We start from the raw sequence: 17,243 nt of genomic DNA, 5'->3' as shown, positions 1-17,243 counted from the left end.
CGCAATATTCTTTTCCTAGATTTCTCAAGGATACTTCGTTCAAATCCTATAAACCAATGTTTCCTTAAGTCTTATTCAAGTCTCTTCTTAAAATATTTTTAAGACCTAGGGACTGCAAGCTTAACCTTCCCTGCCCCATACCACCCTCCGAGCCTGGGAGAGGGCGTGATTGACAGCAGTTATCAACCCTTTGGTTGACACTTACTACCTAATAACTCTTGCGGAAATAACTCTGATACCAATGTATAAATTTAACAACCAACTGATTAAATAAGCCCATTTTATATTATAACAATGTAACGTTTATACAACTGAAAGACTTAATAACAAAGTTACAACAACAAATGTAAAACCCTCTGGAAGTGTAACTGTGGCATTTTGCAGGCCTTGACCATAGCAGCATCCTAGAACTCCTTACCTTTCCGCTACCTGGGGGGGTGGTATAAGAAAACATTTTGAAGAGTGTGAGCTACTAAGCCCAATGACTGGTATATTTTTATAAATGAAACCTTGGCTTATCAAAATTAAATTTTTGGGGAAAACAACATGCAATCAACAACACAATAATACCATTTCAAAGTCATTTCCTCAGCCAAGTTGCTGAATCATTTCCTGTTAACGGTAAACTACTATCAACCCAACAACACAACAACTTTATAGAAACTTTCCCTATACCCCATCTTCCCGTCAATGTGCACATCGACCATTTCTTTCCCGCTAGTTTTTCATAGGTAACTTGGCCATATTTTCCCGCCGCTCGTCACCAACTATCGTTTCCCACCGACCAAAGTCGACCATATTTCCCCGCCAAGTACCCTTTTCAAGCATACTAACCATATCCTGGGTATAATTCTAGTTTCCATCACAATATAACATGCAATATCACTACAATCACAATAGAAATCATGCATCCCTACTCATGCACATTTGACATTACCCTCTACGTACAAGGCTCATATATACATATACATCTGTCTCTTATACACATCTAGATGTGTATAATATAACATGCAATATCACAGCAATCACAATAGAAATCATGCATCCCTACTCATGCACATTTGACATTACCCTCTACGTACAAGGCTCATATATATATACTTACATAAATCAAAACAATACATAGTAACCACTAACCGTCAGCAAATCCTCCTAATGCAAATTACTTGTAAATATCTTCCCTACACAAACCGAATATGAATCTATGCAGCACTTCCTTCGAATTCCTTGCCTCTACCACCAACGGCAGCTTTCCCACTAAATGCTTACTCTCTACTTAGGATTTTTACTACTAAAATTGTTTGGAATGATTTTAACCTTCATGCCGAGGCCTTCTATTTATAGTCGTTCCCAGCCTCTTTTCTCACGACAACTCACCATACAAATGGGTCTTTCTTAGGCTGCCCACGCTAACTTTGGCTAGCCGAGCTTTGAGTTGTCTAATTCTAGGTTTGCCAACCAAAATTATCTTAATTTGCATGTAATCTCAACTGTACACCACCTACTTAAGTTAATAAAAATCTTCCTGCATGTAATCTCCTTTTGCCACTTCATCTGCTTAATTTCTGATTTATTTATCCAAATTACTAATGAATGCATCAAATTCTCTTCAAATGCATACATCTGTCCCAATCTCGCTAGTTTCGCTCTCGTGGCTCTCGCTCTCTCCAACTTTCTCGCTGGTTTTGCTCATGTGGCTCTCGCTCTTTCCCACTTTCTCGCTCAAACTCTCACTCCCTCCACTCTCGCACTCTCCCATTCTCTCGCTCTCTCCACTCTTGCTCTCTCCCATTCTCTCGCTCTCTCCCATTCTCTCGCTCTTCTCCAATCTTGCTCTCTCTCATTCTCTCGCTCTCTCCACTCTCGATCTCTCCCATTCTCTCACTCTTCTTTAATCTCGCTCTCGCTGATCTTACTCTCAACGATCTCGCTAATCTCGCTCTTAGCTACTGCGAGCGTCGTTTACCTCCGTGCAATTACTACACGACTGCCCACCTCATCGTGTCGCGCTGCTCATCTACTAGACAATTGTCTAACCAGTGCCTTGCGCACAACATTTCGCTTTCTCTGCTCCTGCTCACGTATACCCAATGCATGAGCAAATCTTGGCAATGCCTTTTGCCAACACTTCCGCCAATCATGCGTTCATCGCTACGAACGCAGGTGTCCTTTCTTCTCATCTTATGCGTTAATGTCTCTTAACGCATGGTTCATTTTTGACTTTACATTTAGGAAAATTTCACTATAATTTCACCAATTAAAGCTCAACTTAAATTACTCAAGGAAAATCTACTAAACACTTAGAAATTTCCTTCCTTTTAATATAGGATTTAACTTTCACTTAGTTAATTCCTTTTAACACCTGCTTAAGTAGGAAAAATGGAAATCCGGGTTCACATGCACAAACATAGCATGTTAGTGTAAATAATACATCTTTCACATTTATTTAGGAAAAACCTCCTACTGTAAGTACAACGCATAATCTGTGTTAGTGAAACTGAATCCCTGTAATCCAAATGCTCCAGACTGCTGGGAAATTTGGGGGTAGCCGTGGTGAAGATCCTCATGCCCATATGAAGCGTTTCCTGGAAACATGCAATTCCTTTGTGATTCCTGGAATCACACCAGAGGCAATCAGGCTCTCCTTGTTTCCCTATTCTTTCTGAGACGACGCAAAGCAATGGGTGAGTTCATTAGAGCCTGGAAAAATTATCACATGGAAAAAGTTGGTGGAAAAGTTTATGCAGAAATACTTCCCACCTACCACCAACGTGAGGAGGCATCGGGAAATCATGAACTTTGTACAGGAAGACACTGAGACCTTGAGCGCTGCATGGGAGCGTTTCAAGGGCTTGGTTAAGAACTACCTTTGACTATTCAGATGGAGATGTTTTAAGGTGGACTAAACAGGGCGTCACAAATGGCAGCAGATGCAGCAGAGCCGGAGGACTGATGGACAAATCCTATACTGAAGCTAAAGAAATATTAGATCACATTGCCAAACAGAACATGTAGTAAGTAAATGACACATACGATGGAAGAAATGACAGGAGAAGAAGATCTCAGAACATTAACTCTGTTGATACCAATGCGATAGCCATGCTCTCCGCTCAAGTGGCTACCATGACCAGCCTTCTACAGAACATAACGCTAGGTAACGCACCAAACTAACAGAAGGTGAATCAAGTGGAGGCGTTTGGGCAACCCGTGGTAACCTGTGTGGGATGCGGAGATTTTCACTCATATGCTGAGTGTCCTTAAAACCCTTAGTCAGTATGTTTCATCAAGAATAACCCATTTTCTAATACTTATGACCCTGGATGGAGAAACCATCCGAATTTTTCGTGGACAAGAGAAAATCAGCAAGAGCACCACCCAGGCGCGAGCCATCAACAAAGGAATGGACCGTCGCCTGCCTTTCAACAAATGCATCAACAACATCAATAGCCCTTCAATAGAGGTGGCCACGCATCGAATTCTAGAACTCCGCTGGAAAACCTATTGAAGGAATTCATAGCCCAGAACGACGCAATGCTAAAGAGCCAGGCGTCATCAATCAGAAACCTGGAACTCTAGGTGGGGCAGATTGCAAGTGAGTTGAAAAGCAGGCAGCCAGGCGTTTTACCTAACAATATAGAGACACCTGGGAATAATAACGAGAAAAAGCAATGTCATGCAGTGACGTTGCGGAGTGGAAGAGCCCTTGTAGAAAGAAAGATGAATCCAAGAAACAATAGTCCTTCGAAAGAACGCATTACATGTTCAACGGATCAGGAAGAGAGAATGCCAGAAAATACAAGCCATTTGGAAACCAGCACGTCTAACGTGGGATAGCAGGAGCTGCCTCTGAACGCACCATTCCTCAGGCATCTGATGAAGAAGAATGATGAACATCAGTTCAAGCGCTTTCTTGAGCTCCAAAAGCAGCTGCACATCAACATTCCACTCATAGAAGCTTTGGAGCAGATGCCAACATACGTGAAGTTTTTTAAGGACATTTTAACGAAAAAGAGAAAAGTCACTGAGAAAGAAGTAATAGCACTAATGCAGGAATGCAACGCGTTAGTAAGCAACAAGCTACCACAGAAGCAGAAGAACCCATAGAGCTTCACAGTTCCTTGTTCAATTGGAGGATTAGATGTGGGTCATACGTTGTGCGACCTCGGAGCGAGCATCAATCTCATGCCCCTTTCAGTTTTTAAGGAATTCAGGATTGGCGAGGCATAACTTACTTCTGCCACCCTTCAACTCGCTGACAGGATAATTAAGTACCCGGAAGGGAAGATTGAAGATGTTTTGGTGAAGGTTGACAATCTCATATTCCCAACAGACTTCATTATTCTAGATTATGAAGCAGATAGGGAGTTTCCAATCATCCTTGGACGCCCTTTCTTGGCTACTACGAAAGTTCTGATTAACGTGCATAAAGGTGAGCTAACCATGCGTGTAGATAATGAAGAGGTGAAATTTAATGTGCTCAACACATTAAAATTCCCAAACGGTGATGATTGTCAGCTAAACAATATTGAATTGACTGAAGAAGAGACTCGAGTATGTGAAGTTCTCACGCTTAAGGGAACCCTGAAGGAATCCGAGCCGCCAAGTCTGAGTGAGCGGCAGGCAAAACCAACGCGTCCTTCACTCAAACAACCACCTGAACTCGAATTAAAAAAGTTACCCGGACATTTGAAATACGCTTTTCTTGGAACTAATAATACATTGCCTGTTATCATTTCCGCTAATCTCACAAAGCCTAATGAAGATTCACTCTTGCAGATATTGAAGAAACATAAACGCGCAATAGGGTGGATATTCGTGGAATAAGTCCATCCTATTGTATGCACAAAATTAGGCTGAAGGAAGGGAAGACGGGGTCAATCAATCCTCAAAGAAGGCTTAACCCCATTATGAAAGAAATGGTAAAAAAAGAGATTTTGAAATGGCTGGACGCGAGAGTTATTTATCTGATATCCGACAGCAGTTGAGTTAGTCCAGTTCAATGCATTCCCAAGAAAGGGGGAACGATCGTGATAGTAAACAGCAACAATGAACGCATTCCTTCAAGAATTGTCACAGGCTAGCGAATTTGTATGGATTATCGGAAACTCAACGCAACAACTAAAAAGAACCACTTTCCTCTTCCTTTCATCGATCAGATGCTTGATAGACTTGTAGGTAAAGAGTTTTATTGTTTTCTTAATGGTATTCTGGTTACAACCAGATTTTAATAGATCCAGAAGATCAAGAGAATACCACGTTCACTTGTCCCTTTGGCACTTTCGCATTCAGACGTATGCCCTTTGGGCTATGCAATGCACCAGGGACATTTCAACATTGTATGATGACCATTTTCTCTGTCTTCCTGGAGAAGACCATGGAAGTCTTCATGGACGACTTTTCAGTCTTTGGCGACTCATTCCAGTCATGCCTGGATAACTTAGAAGTCGTCCTCGCTCGGTGCGAGGAAACAAACTTAGTACTGAATTGGGAAAAATGTCACTTCATGGTGACAGAAGGAATTGTTTTGGGGCATAAAGTATCCAAGGCTGGCTTGGAAGTGGATGGAGCCAAGATTGATGTAATAGCAAAACTTCTACGACCAGCGAATGTCAAAATGCTAAGAAGTTTTCTAGGACATGTCGGCTTCTATAGATGGTTCGTCAGAAGCTTTTCTCAGAATGCGAGACCTCTGAGCGCATTATTGGAGGCAAACCAGCCCTATGTTTTTAACGAAGACTGCACTGACGCGTTTGAAACCTTGAAGTATGTGTTGACAACAGCTTGAATGTTAATAGCACAACACTAGACATAACATTTCATTCTTATGTGTGACGCGAGTAATGTCGCAGTGAGAACTATATTAGGACAGAAATGGGGAAACTTGATACATCCCATCTCCTACGCGTCCAAAACATTAAACGACTCTCAAGAACACTATACAACTATAGAGAAAGAGATGTTAGTTGTAGTATTCGGTATTGAAAATTTTCGTTCTTACTTAGTTGGTGCATCAGCGACCATATACACCGACCACTCAGCCATCAAGTTCCTGATGAGCAAGAAGGACGCAAAGCCGAGACTGATAAGATGGATTCTACTACTACAGGATTTTGACATTGACATCCAAGACAGTAAGGGTACAGAAAATCAGGTAGCTGACCACCTGTCCAGGCTTGAAAATCAAGAAATGCAAGTCCAGGAAAATGACATCAAGGACGCATTCCCTGATGAGAGCTTATTTAGAATTAAAGGCAGGGAACCTTGGTATGCTGATATAGTTAATTACTTGACCACCAAGAAGTTGCCTGAAAACTTGAATTCCCAGCAGAAGAAACGGCTAGTCCATGACAGTAAGTTTTATTTCTGGGACAAACCATTTCTATACAAACAAAGCCCAGACTCTCTACTGCGTCGATGCGTCCCAGAGAAGAAGACACAACGCATCCTGGCCGAGTGTCATAATTATCCTTATGGTGGGCATTTCGATGGGCAAAGGACCACAACAAAAGTTCTTCAATACGGTTACTTTTGGCCCACCCTTTTTAAGGATGCACGAGAGTTTGTTCAAAATTGTGACCCCTGCCAACGCATAGGGAATATTTCTTCAAGGGACACAATGCCCTTGAATAATATTCTTGAAGTGGAGTTGTTTGATGTCTGGGGCATAGATTTTATGGGCCCGTTCCCTCTGTCTTGTGGTCAGCAATATACTTGTTGGTTGTAGACTATGTATCTAAGTGGGTAGAGGCAGTAGCCTGTGCCAGAAACGACGCGTCTACTGTATCTAAATTTCTTATCAGGAATATTTTCACACGCTATAGAACACTGAAAGCTCTGATAAGCGATGAAGGTACGCATTTTATCAATCACATCATTTCAAAATTACTTGCAAAATATAATGTCAGGCACAAGATTGCTACCGCCTACCACCCTCAGATAAATGGCTAGGCAGAAATTTCAAATCGAGAAATCAAATCAATTTAGGAAAATGTTGTCAGCACAACGCGGAAAAATTGGGCATAGAGGCTGGATGAAGCACTCTGGGCCTACAGGACTGCATACAAAACGCCTATAGGTATGTCTCCTTACTCACTTGTATTTGGTAAAGCATGTCATCTTCCTGTAGAGTTGAAGCATAAGGCATTTTGGGTAGTAAAGAAGTTGAACATGAATCCGGATGCGGCAGGCATTCAACGCAAGCTTCATCTCAACGAGCTCGAAGAATGGCGAATGAACGCATATGAAAACAACAAGATCTATAAGGAAAAGACAAAGCGTTGGCACGACCAACGGATCAGCAAGAAGATACTTGTTGTCGGTCAGAAAATTTTATTATTCAATTCATGCTTGCATCTGTTTCCAGGGAAATTGAAATGTAGATGGTCCGGGCCCTTCATAATTAAAATGATCTTTCCCTACGGTACTGTGGAATTAATGCGAAAAGATGGCACTGATGCATTCAAAGTAAATGGCCAAAGGGTTAAGCCATACTTTGAAGACGAAGTGGAACGCCAAAAGTCATCTCTTGCGCTACACAAGACAACTTGAAGCTCGCGTCAAGGCATCTCTGCGGTTGTAATGCCACATCTTCCAGGGACGCCTCTCTCAACCTTATTCTTTTGCATTCTGTATTTTAAGTTATGTTTGAATTTGTTAGTTTAGTTATTTGAAGGTTTTAAGTTGATTGTTTTGCCTTTACAAAATTTGGAATTGTTTTTCTTTTAGAAAAGTTATGTATAATTAAAACTGAAACATTGGACGCGTTAGACCAGGGGGCAGTTGAAGGGACGCGTCTCAAAAACACAGAACACTCGAGTGTTTTGGCTAAATGAGGTGACCCTTCTACTTTGCATTAATTGCAAACGTCAGGCACCGCCTGACGTCAGCCACGATCATCCTCTTCCCCTACAAAAACCTCACTCGAATCAAACCGTTTCTTCTTCTCCTTCATTGCGCCTACTAACCTCCATTTCTTTAGAAACCTTAGAACCTCAGATCCACCAAACCTCCATTTTCCTTTCTCGCTCAGCATTTTCGGTGAACAATGTCGTCCGGCTCAGATTCTCAGAACCAAAGCTACAGCCTAGGCAACGATTCACCAGTAAGTTCCTTCTCCTTCTCTTCATTTTTGAGTTCACCACCACTTAGCCCTAGGAAATCAACCTCCGTCCCTACCCAATCGAAAGCCTCTTACGGCAGTGCTACCTCTGCTCAGCGTCTGGCTGCCCCTACACCTCCTTCCACCTCCATGAAAGCTTTGGCCAAGAGCTCCAACAAACCTGTAAACCCTCCGGCCAAAACTTCTCTACCTAGGGCTAAAACCCTAAAAAAACCCAAGTCTGCCCCTAAACCAAGGGTAAAGACACCAGCCAAGACCAGGATGCATCCGTCACCTATGGTCGCGTCCAAACCTTATACCAAGCCTGCCCCACCACCATTTATCCCGAACATAACCTTGGTGGGTGCAACGCATGAACCCCTTCCTACCTATGCCTATATCGCACCATCTACAGTGGTGCGTCCACCTTCCCTTCTATCCATTGAACCCTTAGCCATAACTTACCCAGTGGAATTAGACACGTCTAACCAGCCATCACCTTCACCCATCCTAATATCCTCTCTGGGGATGCCTCACACCCCTGTGGGCACCCTGCCATTCACTCCATTTATCCCAACCTCTAACAGTCCTACGTCAGAGCATAACCTTGAAGACTTGGCAGAGTTAGCAACACGTGATGAAGAGGAAGTATTTTGAGCTATTCTAGCATCGCTCAACCAAGAGCAAAAAGAAACTCAAGTGATGCGTTCAGATCCACCAAACGCATTACTCGAGTTGGATGAAACAGAAAGATATGCAGCGATGCTAGAAGAAGAGATAGAAAATGAAGAAAGGGGAGAGAATGAATGAAGAGAAGAAGAAAGTAGAGAAAGAAGAGTTGGCCCCGACGCATTGCAGCCACGCCCATCTGACGTGGATGAAGGGCCTATAAAATCAAAGAGAGTATCAAGGAAGAGAAGGTCGATACTGGAGGAAGAAGAAGAAGAAAAAGAAGTTGCACCCGGACCTGAGGGTGCAACACGTAAAAAAAGGCACAACGCATCGAAAAATGAATTGGAAGAATATGCGCCCGCGAGACAAGGGTGAAGGAAAACCAATCTCCAAAAGGAGTTGGAGAATGAGTTAAGAGAATTGGCTAAAGAGGCAAGAGAACACGCGACAGGGAAACGCGAGGTAACGGCGGCGTTACCTAAGAGAACCACAGGAAGGAAGCGTCAATTTAGTGACATATTAGTAGAGAAAGGCTTCTTCCCTGAACGCCACCCATTTCCAGTCTATATCACGGAAACCATCAACGTACTAGAGTGGAATCAATTCTGCAGTTGGCATGATTGCAGCTGGCCCAACCTTGTCTGTGCGTTCTACAACAACGAATTCCACATGGAAAAGAACACCGCCTTCGTGGAAGAGGTGTTAGTGCGCTTCTCGACAGACAAGATAAATGAAGTGTTCAACTTGAATAGTAATCCTGACGCAGAAGGAAACTGCATCTTAGAGCAACCAATGCCTGGTCAATTGGAAGATGCGTTGAAGACAGTGGCCAAACCTAGAAGTAAGTGGCAGACATCAAGGAATGGATCAAAGATTCTGGTTTCCAGGAATCTGAACCCAGACGCTAACATGTGGTATTATTTAATCAAACGCAGCATCATGCCTACAACGCATGATGAAACGTTATCCAGAGAACGCGTCCTGGCCACTTACTCCATAATGCAATACATCCCGTTAGATATTGGGAGGATTATACGGGACCAGATCAAGGCCATCAAGAACAAGCCTCGAAGGAAACTATATTTTCCGTGGCTGATCTGTGCGTTATGCGAATGCGGGGGCATCCCTCTGGGGGATGAATATGAAGCAGCCGATGGTCTGATAGACATAAAGGTAGTAAGGCATCTCCTTTGAGGATTACAGCATCAACTAGCCTTACCTGTCAAAGAAGTGGCACGTAGACCTCGACCAACAAAATGCACCCCCCAAGAAAAGACGCGTCATGGTAGTTGAACACAACGGTGAAGCTTCAGAGAATGAAGAATGTGGAGCTGAGCCAGAAGCTTTGGCTGAAGAAGCGCAGCCTGAACTTGAATTTTTTCGTGACTCACGAATAGCCCAGCCAGAAGGGAGTCTTGAGCAAATGCATCAAAAACCCATATTCATAGATTAGAACCTCCCTCACTCCATTCCTTCGCCCCAACAAAGTCCAATCCAAAATTTGTGCCACCTCCAGTTATCTTTGAGCCAACTGGGTTAGGGTTTAGTAACGCAGTAGCATTTGAAGACCCAGTTGGACGAGAAGAACCAGTACCCCAATGCAGCATAGACTTGGAGGAGTTGAAAACATTCATCGGTGACCAACTCCGACCGTTGGCTGCATCAATTGAAGATCTTCAACAACAAAACCAGGTATTAAGGACCTTGAGGCAATAGACAAGATGCTTGCAAGACCAATTTGTCTACACAACACAGTATATCAATCAGGTCTTGGTGGGTATGTTTGTCGTGCCTCCGTTACTAGCCCATCTCAGAAATCCCTTGCACTTCATGGACGAGAACCCCGAAGAAGAACACAGAGATGATGCACTAGCACAGTAGAACCTTGGGGTGTTGGGTTAAAATTATTTTGTAATTTTGGTTTAATTGTCCTTTTGCATCTTTTTGCTGTGTTTATGCAATCTATGTTAAAATATGAAAAATGAATGAGAAATTATTATCACTTTGATCCTTGCGTTTGTCCTTAGCATACTTTATTTTTGTTCTTTGATTGTTTTCTAAGTCTTGTGCTTAACTTAACCTCAATGATATCAACTATATGAACTCATAAGCATAAGATAGTCGTTAGGAAAATAGACAAGGCTTGAACTTCTCTTAAAAAGATAAAGTTTACTTTCTAACGCATGCAAGCTTGAAATCTTAAACTCCTTTCAATTTCTCAAAGCCTTTTAAAACATTGTTTCTCTTTTAGCAATGAGGATATAGCTCATCTCCAAATTTGGGGATGAAGGAAATCCGAGCGTAGACGCGTCAATGTATACATCATAAAGAAAAAGGGAAAAAAATAAGAAGAATTTTGACTACAGCTCCTCTGTCATTACTTCAAAAGAAAGAAATTTCAAATGACATGAGCTTAATTGGAACAGGCACTTAGCAATAGTTGGATGTCCGCATGACACCCGTGGAGGTAAGCCAAAACGAAGTTAAGTATCCTAGACCAATGCGTCCCATAAAACTCCTCTATCTATTCTGAAGAAAAAAAACTATACTTTGAAAAAGGAATGAATATTAGATATGAGTTTAGTTGTAAAGGGTTTTCACCCGTAGTTGGATGCTCGCATGACACCAGTGGGGGCAAGCCAAAACGAAAGTGGGATACCTAGAGCAACGCATGGGTAAACAAGTACATAATTGTTTTCTCTTTATCCAGCATTTGTTTTTCAAAAGAAATAGCATCTAACGCATTGCTGGTCTAGAAAAGATTGAAATATTTTGAGAAATGAAAGGAGTTGCGATGAGAAGCCTGCCGCATCGGAAACTAAATATTAGTCCTTTTAAGAAAAGCGTCAATCTAAGTTCTATTTTCCCAACTCTTATTTCAGCTTTGAGACTAATATGATGAGAGGTGAAATTTTCACATCTAAGACAGAGGAGATAGCAAAGAATTATTTTAGAATGCTTGAGGATAAGCATTGTTCAAATTTGGGGGTTGTTGATAACTTGTAAAAATACAAGTTATCTTTGCTCTTAAATTAGAACAATTAGGGTTTTTAATGATAAACTCTCCTCATTTTTAATAGAGATACATGGATTTACTTAAACAATAACAATTTCATGTAAAAGAAGTTTATCACTAAAAATCACGGCGCTAACGTACTACTTTGCAGGATTTCAATGCAAGAACTGACAATAACGCATTAGACAAGTGTCGCAGGAAACGCGCTAACACATGACCATGCGCCGGAGGGAATTCCACGCATAGAAGATTCATTGCTTCGTGCTGATTGTGTCACATCACCACTTGCAAGCATGGGCACCTGCAATAGGCGGCGTCTGAAAATCTTCTAGAGGTCAGGCGACCAACCAGGACATGGAGTTTAATGCTGACCAGGGCATGGACTTAAATGCAGCCCATCCTCCAAGTGGACGAGACCAACGCCTATAAATACTTGAAGATCCTCAAGAATTAAGAGTTCAGACAATTAGAAGCTCCATACTCTCTGTAAATTTGTAGACTTAGTTTTAGTTTGTACAAGCTGTGCCGAGGTGTAAGACGATCGAAGGAGCTGAAAACCACCACCACCACCGGCCAGGGAGTGGAGAAAGTTATTCTTGAGAAAGATACTCTATCCTCGACTCTTTAAAGTGATTGTACACAACAAGATTGAGCCAAAGAACTACAAGAGATTGTATTCATTCTTTGGCTTGACTCAGTTTCTCTCTTAATATAATTTTCATTTCATTTTGATTGAATATAGTTCTTTGTAAAGACTCATTGATCCTTTATAAAATTCATATATTTGATCATCACTTTTGCTATTATTTATCTTCTGTTGAAAGCATTAGTACTTCATGCATAATTCCGTGTCGAAAGCATTAGGTCTGTAGAGTTACAAAAATGAAAATAATGGGGAAAATTGGGGGCCCCGGGAGCCGTTTAGGGAACTAAACGAGCTCCATTTGCAAAACTGTCTGACACATGGCTTTATTTCATCTTTTTTAACACCTGGGTCCATTTTTGCGCATTTCCATGTCGAAACGTTCGGAAGCGAAAAGTGGGCCCCACGGCCCCAAGGGCCGGTTGGGGTACCAAACGAACTTCGTTTGCAAAACCGTCTGGCACACGACTTTTTATCATCATTCTTACCCCTGGGTCTGTTTTCAAACTTTTTCGTGATGGAATGTTCGCGCATGAAAAAAGGCGCCCCAGGGTTCGTTTGGGGCACCAAACGAGCTCCGTTCGCAAAATCGTCTGGAACACGGATTTTTTTCATCATTCTTAACCCCTGGGTCCCTTTTTGTGAAATTCCGTGCCAAAAGCTTCAAGAGCAAAAAGTGGGCCCCAGAGCCCCGAAGGCTGTTTTGGGCACCAAACGAGCTCCGTTCCATAAACCGTCTGGAACAAGGCTTTTTTTCATCGTTCTTAATCCCTGGGTCCGTTTTCAAGCTTTTCATGACAGAAGGTTCGCGCCCAAAAATTAGGTCCTGGGGCCCTGCCCTGCGACACCTCAGCATGCCTAGCAACACCCCAGCCAAGCCATGCACACCCCAGCCAAGCCATGAGACACCCCAGCAAGCCACCACGAGACACCCGCGGGGCCCCAGGGAACGTTTGGGGCACCAAACGAGCTCCGTTCGCAAAAATATATGGCACACACCTTTTTTCATCATTTTTACACCTGGGTCTGGTTTTCGCGCATTTCCGTGCCAAAAGGTTCGGGAGCGAAAAGTGGACCCCACGACCCTGGGGTCGGTTGGGGCACCACACGAGCTCCGTTCGCAAAACCGTCTGGCACATGACTTTTTATCATCATTCTTAACCCCTGCGTCTGTTTTTGTGCTTTTTCATGACGGAATGTTCGCGCACGAAAAACAGCCCCCGACGAAAACCATGGGGCCCCAGGGTTCGTTTGGGGCAAAACGAGCTCTGTTTCGCAAAACCGTCTGGCACACGGCTTTTTTTCATCGTTCAAAACCCTTAGGTCCGTTTTCGCACAAATTCTTGTCAGAAGGTTCGGGAGCTAAAAGTGGGCCTCAGAGGCTTTTTCGGTCACAAGACGAGTTCCGTCCCCAAAACGGTCTGGCACACGGCTTTTTTTCATCGTTCTTAACCCCTGGGTCCATTTTTGCACTTTTACGTGATGGAAGGTTTGTGCACAAAAATTGGTCTGGGGGCCCTGCCCTGCGACACCCGAGTATGCCTAGTGACACCCCAGCCAAGCCATGCGACACCCCCAGCCAAGCCATGCAACACCCCAGCCAAGCCATGCGACACCCCAGCAAGCCACCGCGACACCCCCGCAGGACCCTGGGGGCCGTTTTGGGCACCAAACGAGCTCCATTCACAAAAATCATCTGGCACACACCTTTTTTCATCGTTTTTAATGCCTGGGTCCCTTTTCGCGCTTTTCGGTGACGGAAGGTTGGGGAGCGAAAAGTGGGCCCCACGCCCCCGGTGACCAGTTGGGGAACCAAATGAGCTCCATTCGCAAAAAAGTAGGCACACGACTTTTTATCATCATTCTTAACCCCTAGGTCTGTTTTTCGCACTTTTTCTTGATGGAATGTTCGTGCACGAAAAACGGCCCCTAGGCGCAGCCCGATGGGCCCCGGGGTCCGTTTTGGGCACCAAACGAGCTCCGTTCGCAAAACCGTCTGGCACACTGCCTATTTTTATCGTTCTTAATCCCTGGGTCCATTTTTTGTGCAATTTTCCGTGTCGGAAGTTTCGGGAGCAAAATGTGGGGCCCCGGGGCCTCGGGGGCTTTTCGGGCATCACAAAACCGACTGGCACACGACTTTTTATAATCGTTCCTAACCCCTGGGTCCGTTTTCGCGCTTTTCTTGACAGAACGTTCGCACACAAAAATTAGGTATCGGGGCCTCCCCCCGACACCCCAGCATCCTAGCCGACATCCCAGCCAAGCCATGTGACATCCCCAACCAAGCCATGCAACACCCAAGCCAAACCATGCAACACCCCAGCAAGCCACCGCAACACCCCTGCGGGGCCCGAGGGCGAGGCACCAAACGAGTTCCATTCAAAAAAACAGTCTGAAACACGCCTTTTTTCATTGTTTTTAATGCCTGGCTTCGTTGTCGTACATTTCCGTGCCGAAAGGTTAGGGAGCAAAAAATGGGCCCCATGGCCCCGGGGCCTTGTTCGGGCACCAAATAAGCTCCATTCGCAAAACCGTCTGGCACAAGACTTTTTATCATCATTATTAACCTCTGGGTCCGTTTTTGCACTTTTTCGTGACGAAATGTTTGCGCACGTAAAACGGCCCCACTACGCAACTCGTGGGGCCCCGAGGTCCGTTTGGGGCACCAAACGAGCTCCGTTTGCAAAACCGTCTAGCACACGGTTTTTTCATATTCACCCCTGGGTTCGTTTTGCGCAATTCTGTGCTGGAAGGTTCAGGATCAAAAAGTGGGCCCTAGGGCCCCGGGGCTGTTCGGACCAAACGAGCTTCGTTCCCAAAACCTTCTTGCCACACGGCTTTTTTTCATCATTCTTAACCCTTTTGTCTGTTTTCGCGCTTATCGTGACGGAAGGTTCGCGGACAAAAATTGGGTCCCGAGGCTCTGCCCCACGACACCCTAGCATGCCTAGCGACACCCTAGCCAAGCCATGCGACACCCCAAGCAAGCCATGTAAAACCGCAGCAAGCCATGCCACACCACAGCAAGCCAACGCAACACCCCTGTAGGGCCCCAAGGGCCGTTTGGGCACCAAATGAGCTCCGTTCGCAAAATCTCACACACGCCTTTTTTTCATCGTTTTTAACGCCTCGGTCCATTTTTGCGCATTTCTATGTCGAAAGGTTCGGGAGCGAAAAAGGCCCCACGGCCCCAAAGGCGATTGGGCACCAAACGAGCTTCGTTCCCAAAACCATCTGGCACACGACTTTTTATCATAATTCTTAACCCCTGGGTCCGTTTTTGCATTTTTCATGACAGAATGTTCGCGCACGAAAAACAGCCCCCCAACACAGCCCATGGGACCCCAGGTCCTGGGCACCAAACAAACTCCGTTCGCAAAACCTTTTGGCACACAGCTTTTTTTCATCGTTCTTAACCACTGGGTCCGTTTTCGCGAAATTCCTTGCCGGAAAGTTCAGGAGCAAAGAATGGGCCCCGGGGGCTGTTTCGAGCACCAAACGAGCTCCATTCCTAAAAGCGTCTGGCACACGACTTTTTTCATCATTCTTAACCCCTGGGTGCATTTTCACGCCTTTTCGTGACGGAAGGTTCGCGCACAAAAATTGGGTCTTAGGGCCCTGCCCCGTGACACCGCCATCATTGCGACACCCAGCCAAGCCAAGTGACACCCCCAGCCAAGCCATGCAACACCAAAGCCAAGCCATGCGACACCCCAGCAAGCCATCGCGCGACACCCCCGCGGGCCCGGGGGCCGTTTGGGGCACGAAAGGAGCTCCATTCGCAAAACCGACGGACACACTCCTTGTTTTATCGTTTTTTAACGCCTGGGTCCGTTTTTGCGCATTTCCGTGTCGAAGGTACGGAAGTGAAAAGTGGGCCCCACTACTCCGGGTGACGGTTGGGCACCAAACGAGCTCCGTTCGCAAAACTGCCAGGCACACGACTTATCTATTCTTAACCCCTGGGTCCGTTTTTGCACTTTTACGTGATGGAATGTTGCCGCATGAAAAAGGCCCCCCGGGGTCCGTTTGGGGCACAAACTGAGCTCGTTTCGCAAAACCATCTGGCGCACGGCTTTTTTCATCGTTCTTAACCCCTGGGTTCGTTTTTGTGCATTCTCTATGCTATATGGGAGCAAAAAGTGGCCCCGAGGCCCCGGGGCTGTTTCGGGCACCAAACAAACTCCGTTCCAAAAACCGCTGGCACACGACTTTTTTTCATCATTTTGAACCCCTGGGTCCATTTTTGCACCTTTTTTGTGACGGAAGGTTCGCACACAAAAATTGAGTCCCGGGGCCCTGCCCCGAGACACCCAAGCCAAGCCATACGACACCCCCAGCCAAGCCATGCAACACCCCAACCAAGCCGACGACACCCCACAATCCATCGCGACACACCCCGCGGGGCCTAAGGGCCGTTTGGCACCAAACGAGCTCCGTTCGCAAAAACCGTCTGGCACATGCCTTTTTTCCTCGTTTTTAACGCCTGCGTCCGTTTTTGCACATTTTCGTGCTGGAAGGTTCGGGATTGAAAAAATAGGCCCCACAAAATCGGTGACCGGTTGGGCCACCAAACGAGCTTTATTCGCAAATATACATCTACATCTAATCTATCATTCTTAACCCTTGGGTCCGTTTTCGCACTTTTTCGTGACAGAATGTTCGCGCACAAAAAACGGCCCCCTAACGTAGCCCGTGGGGCCTCTGGTCGATTTTGGGCACCAAACGAGCTCCGTTCGCAAAACCGTGTGGCACACGACTTTTTTTCATCGTTCTTAACCCTTGGGTCCATTTTTTTCGCAATTCCGTGT

At 44.8% G+C, this 17,243-nt stretch overlaps 2 protein-coding genes across 2 annotated transcripts; both read left to right on the top strand.

The window, feature by feature from the left end:
- Positions 1 to 7,077: 7,077 nt before the first annotated feature.
- LOC120077341 lies at positions 7,078 to 7,548 on the top strand. Its single transcript, XM_039031223.1, has one exon. It carries the CDS (start codon positions 7,078 to 7,080, stop codon positions 7,546 to 7,548), a length of 471 nt encoding a protein of 156 aa, XP_038887151.1.
- Positions 7,549 to 8,044: 496 nt separating this feature from the next.
- Positions 8,045 to 8,755, top strand: LOC120077340 (gibberellin-regulated protein 14-like). Its single transcript, XM_039031222.1, has one exon. The coding sequence runs from the start codon at positions 8,045 to 8,047 to the stop codon at positions 8,753 to 8,755; it is 711 nt and encodes a 236-aa protein (XP_038887150.1).
- The last annotated feature ends 8,488 nt before the right edge of the window (positions 8,756 to 17,243 follow it).

This window comes from Benincasa hispida, chromosome 5, assembly GCF_009727055.1.
Source record: "Benincasa hispida cultivar B227 chromosome 5, ASM972705v1, whole genome shotgun sequence".
Classification (NCBI taxonomy): Eukaryota; Viridiplantae; Streptophyta; class Magnoliopsida; order Cucurbitales; family Cucurbitaceae; genus Benincasa; species Benincasa hispida.
This window is presented reverse-complemented; position numbering and strand designations above follow the sequence as displayed.

Bases quoted from the DNA above. Each gene is read 5' to 3' on its own strand.
- LOC120077341 (XM_039031223.1), top strand. From the start codon at position 7,078: ATGTCTCCTTACTCACTTGTATTTGGTAAAGCATGTCATCTTCCTGTA.
- LOC120077340 (XM_039031222.1), top strand. From the start codon at position 8,045: ATGTCGTCCGGCTCAGATTCTCAGAACCAAAGCTACAGCCTAGGCAAC.